A 5,066-nucleotide genomic window follows, 5' to 3' on the forward strand; every position below is an offset into this window, starting at 1 on the left:
GCAGTTTATTTGAGACCGGAAAACGATGGTTTTCCAAAACTAAGTGGTTAACTTTTTGATTTCCTCGTCTTGTTCGAAATAAGCCATATCTTCCGCAAGCAAATGAACCCATGCTTCAATTCCATCATTGTTTTTGGTATTCATAAGCATGACAAGGTTTCTAATCGGAATGTTCGCAACACTTGTCCAAATAGGTTTTCCAAAACCAAAATCAGCTTCATAGAATTTAAACTTAGACCAATCAGTAAATCTTAGACCGTTTATGCCAGTCTCATTTAATTTTTCATTTGCACCCAAATAATAATCTACGAGTATGTTGTGTCCATTCTCAGAATTGAATAATATATTGGCACAGTCGGAAACGGCTTTCTTGGCATTATTACCGAGTAGAGGAACGAAGCTTTCAAAGTCCATGCTCTTGCTTTCATCTGCACTGCATTCTACCGTTGTTAGTAACACTAAGTTTCCACAAGAATACTTTGACAGAGGTGGAACTGTTCTTTCTCGAATGTTAACCTCCTGCATTATGACGCAGGCTCGTGGTTGCACATGTTTTGCGCGATCAGAGCGCAAAAGAGCATCAGCTAAGAACGAAGAAACGACAACCACTCTCGACGGGGGACGGTCATTGTTGCTTACTCTGTCTCTTAGAGTTTGTATTGCCTCTCTATCAAATAAAATCCTCTTGGTCACAGTGCTAGTATCCTTAGTACTCCTTGTGGATCCAAAAGCTGAATTTTCACCTGGCAAATAGAATTGGGAATCGAATTTTGGGCGAATCGGCTCACTTTTGTCTCCTAGACTGGCCTTGGCCCATGCAGATACGAATGTGCCAAATGAACATGCGTCAACAATCCTATGTGATATGCATATACCAATGGCTGTCCCACCACATTTAAATTTGGTTATTTGAACCGATAAAATTGGGTAAGTAGCTTCATCGGCTGCACCAATTTCCAGTGGGAGGAGATCGTTTAGCTCCATAGGTTCGACTCCAGACAGAATAATTTCATTTAGCGCGCAATCTAGTACTTGAGCTTCTACGTACTCAGCACCCTGGTCGCTACAATCAACGAAGCGATTCTCTTTGTTGTATCTTCCACCAAAAGGGTAAAATTGTGGCAAGATTTGCGCCAATGATTTTTCCAAGTTGTTTACGCGTCTAATATTGTCGCTCGACGGATAGTAGAGAATTCCAACAACGTTCATCGTAGTATTAAGCTCGTCCATGCACGATAACTTGTAGGTACAAAGATTTTTGGGAGTTGGTATGCTTGGTTTTATAAACTTCCTGCTCATAATCTGGACCTTCATGGTTCTTCGAATGCGTTGGTCTTCGAAACCTAATGCAACAAACATAAAATGAATTTAATTAGATTTTAAGAAATAGTAGTGTGTTTATATACACATATTATGTTTCACCTGAAAATATTGGTAAGACTAAGAGGGTTGCAATGAGTGACCTACATGCAAGAAATTGTTGATTATATAGGGCAAGTATCACATGGAGGAAAATTTTAAATGATTGTCGGCATAATTTTTATGTAGGGAAAGTATCAAATGGCCGGTTTCCCGAATTGTTCAGCAGTTTGGGAAAATTAATGAAGGTCCATTTTAAATAACTTTCATTTCTTGCAGAAAAGATTTATCAATTTCTAAAAGATATAACTTTAATAAAATTAGTTAAATCGGTCCAAAAGCAATTTTTTAAGTTTCAAAAACCTCTTTTAACTTATCAAAAGTCATGTAAAAAAGATCCTAAATCGTAATGAAATGATTGTCGGCATATTTTGTGTCTTACTTTGACCTATTAATCTAACTATTTGTGAAGATAAACGTGGCACATCGTGAATAGTTTTTTTTTTTTTTTTTTTTTTTCCAGGTTTCCCAACTTTTTTTTTTGATATCCAGGTATCCCAGCTTACACTAAACTAAATCATGGACCCCCAAGACACTTGCCCCTAGAACCTTGGCGGGGGTAAATCGCGAGTTATGCCTCAACTGGATCACAGGTTCCCCCTACCGCCTGTACACTTCTGCGCATAAGAGATCCTCTTCCAAAATGATTGCTCCATACCAAATAAATCTGGCCGCAGGTTCCCACCAGGATTCGAACCTCCACCCTCCCCTTGGAAGCAAGATAATGTTAATTGATCCACCAGTTGACTTGTGCCCCGGGAGGCAACCCTAAAGCCAACTTTTACCCTTCTTGAGGGTGACTTTTGCACTTGCTCGCCAATCTTCATCTGGATCCAAGGAAAGTTCTCCATGCCTTCATGACCCTTTGGGGGGCCTACAATCGTTAAAAACCGTCCACTATATAATTTTTTGGACCATGTTACGTGCACCAAATTTTATTACCCAATCTTTTATCGATTACTCACAATAAGAGGTGGAGACTTATTTTGGGATTTTTAAATTGACACGGATCCCACGTGCATGTCAGAGGGTGTAAACAATTCGATGCATCTTTGTGTGTACAAATAGAATTATGAGTGATACTTGGAGTACATAATGGACGTGGTGTCCATTATGTTGAAGTAGAATAATCCTAGAATTATTCTATCTTTTTACCGTCCAAAACTGTAAAGTTGTTTCATTTTTTTGGTAAAACTATCTTCCATTCTTTTTTAACAATAATACAGGCACGAGATTCGATATTGAGATGACAGGTCGGTTGAACAGTGGGCGATGGGAGTCAGGGAGTGCAAGTTTTCCTCTATTCTTGACCAGTAGTATTTATAAAAATAAAAATAAACAATTGAAGAACACAATAAACATGCGATCTTTTACTAGTTTATATATATTAGATTGTGTGGTACAGATTCGCCCCCAACTTTTTAGGATTTTGCCAATTTGTAAAGATTTTAACATATTCTTTGATATAATTTGAGGTAGCAAAAGATAATTTGATAGAAAAATTGACTGTTTAAAACAATCGTATGATATAATATCATGTGACATTATATCATACTTTACGTTAAAGAATCTGACGTGGTAGCGTGATTAAACTTTTTAACAAGGCAAAAGATGCAATCCGATAGTATATCATATGCCAGTAGATTAAATTCTGACTTTTAGTAGAATTTATAAAAATTGATAAAATATGTGATTGAATAGTTGTAAATTTCATAAAATATGTTAATCTTAACTTATGATTTAATATGATTTTAATCCAAACCTATTAATTTATATCCTTCACCCCCTTTATTTGTTATCCAAGTGAGACTAAACAACATGAGAAGGGAGTTTATCTCTTTGAAACAAAGATAAATAAGTGAATGCAAATATTTTAATAGCAAGGAACAGAAGCCTAAGTGAATGAAAATTTAATTAGCTTTGCAACATTGATCATCAAGAATGTACACATATTGTCTTGATATGGAATTGCATTAAAACATATTAATAAGGGGGATTTGAAGTTTTAGTAATCATCAGACCTAGTTTTACAAAAATTTCATAATTTGATCATTGGAATATTTAGTTTAATTAGTTGATTATTAAAAATTCTTTATAAATTGGAGGTAGAATTGAGTAAATCTAGATTAAGTACAGATTACAGATTTTGTGGGAACGATAGTTTACTTATCACTTCATTACTTGTTCACGATCCATGCGCTTGTTGGATTTTGTACAATCAAGTCTTTTGCGTTGCTGTCGAGTACAATTGTATTTTATTTGTTTTAGTTTTTAATCTGAATTTTATTGCTTTCTTAACTTTTAAAATATTTTTAGAAAAATAGTTAGCGTTCTCTCTTACTTTTCAAGATCTTGCATGCAAAATTGAGATACAATGATTTTGCTCCATTGATCCAAAAGTCAAATGAACATTTAGGTTAAGAAAAAAAAGAACAAATAGCATCAAAGCAAAACAACAAGCAAAATCAATGGTAGGAAATTTACATAATCAATTGGTCACTGGGGTGAATGAAGATGCAGCACATCCGATTGTAGTTGTGGGTAAAGAGAATGAAAGGTTAATGAAGGAATACATGGTTCCACCAGTAATAGAAAGTCGATCCAGCCTAGCTTATCTAGTAATCGGTTAAACTAATTTCCATTTGATGATAGATGTGATCAATATGTTCCAAAATTCAAATGCTAATACCTCAAGATTTTTGGATATGTGTGCAACAATCGAATATTCCAAGATTTCCAATGATAAAAGTCAACTAAGGCGCTTTATGTACACTTCGAGAGATTCACGAGGGAATGTTGGACACTTTTTCACCTCCAAGTATCACAACACGGAATATTTTGAGACATAAGTCCTTGAATAAATACTTCGTACCATAGGAGATTCCAAAGCTAAGGGATGAAATCATACATTTGATTCAAAGTGCTATTACGAGGCATGTGAGGATATAAAAGTTTGTTTCGACAATGTCCATAACATGATCTGCAGAAATGGCTCCAGCTCCAATAATTCTACGTTGGGTTGAACTCGACAAGTAAAGCAAATGATTCTTGTGTTTTTACACACTTATTGGAATCCTAAATGAGTTTATTATTTGATTAAAGAGCGGATTTCGACTCACAATTATGTAATTATTGTTATTATAGGTGAAAATCTCAAATTGAAGGAGAACAAGGCAAGATGAAGAGAAAAGGGACCAAAAGTGTACAAAAACATGAAAACGTTGACCGATGTGGGAAAAGCTAAAAGTTAGAGGACCTCGGGTGCAAATTATGATGGGCATAATCGAAACAAAAGTTGAAATTTGGGGATCAAAATGTGTAAGATCAAAGTTAACGGAACTTACGGACAATTATTTGAAAGCTTAGCTACAAAAAGAGAAGGAAGAAGCTCGCAGGCAAGCAACTTCCTGCCCATTGGTAGGGCTGGGCAAATCTCCCGAACCGAATCGAACCCGACGGTTCTTGTCAAATTAAATACCCGAACGGTATCTGAGTTGAGAATCGACAAGTATGGTTCGGTTCTCGGTTCAAGACCAAGAACCGAATAAGAAACGAATCTTTCTATTTTTTTTATATTGAGTAAATCAAATTATTTTAATTTTAATTTTTTCTAAACAAATTAACGATTTCTAAATCCAAAATTTTGG

General features: G+C 35.5%; 1 protein-coding gene across 1 annotated transcript; it reads right to left on the bottom strand.

The window, feature by feature from the left end:
- Positions 1-6: 6 nt before the first annotated feature.
- Positions 7-1,451, bottom strand: LOC111386122 (pelargonidin 3-O-(6-caffeoylglucoside) 5-O-(6-O-malonylglucoside) 4'''-malonyltransferase-like). Its single transcript, XM_023010558.1, has 2 exons — positions 1,423-1,451; positions 7-1,343 (listed from the first exon to the last, which is right to left on the bottom strand). The coding sequence occupies exon 2, from the start codon at positions 1,312-1,314 to the stop codon at positions 40-42; it is 1,275 nt and encodes a 424-aa protein (XP_022866326.1). The 5' UTR covers positions 1,315-1,343; positions 1,423-1,451; the 3' UTR covers positions 7-39.
- Between the last annotated feature and the right edge of the window lie 3,615 nt (positions 1,452-5,066).

This window comes from Olea europaea, unplaced genomic scaffold (assembly GCF_002742605.1).
Source record: "Olea europaea var. sylvestris unplaced genomic scaffold, O_europaea_v1 scaffold3429, whole genome shotgun sequence".
Classification (NCBI taxonomy): domain Eukaryota; kingdom Viridiplantae; phylum Streptophyta; class Magnoliopsida; order Lamiales; family Oleaceae; genus Olea; species Olea europaea.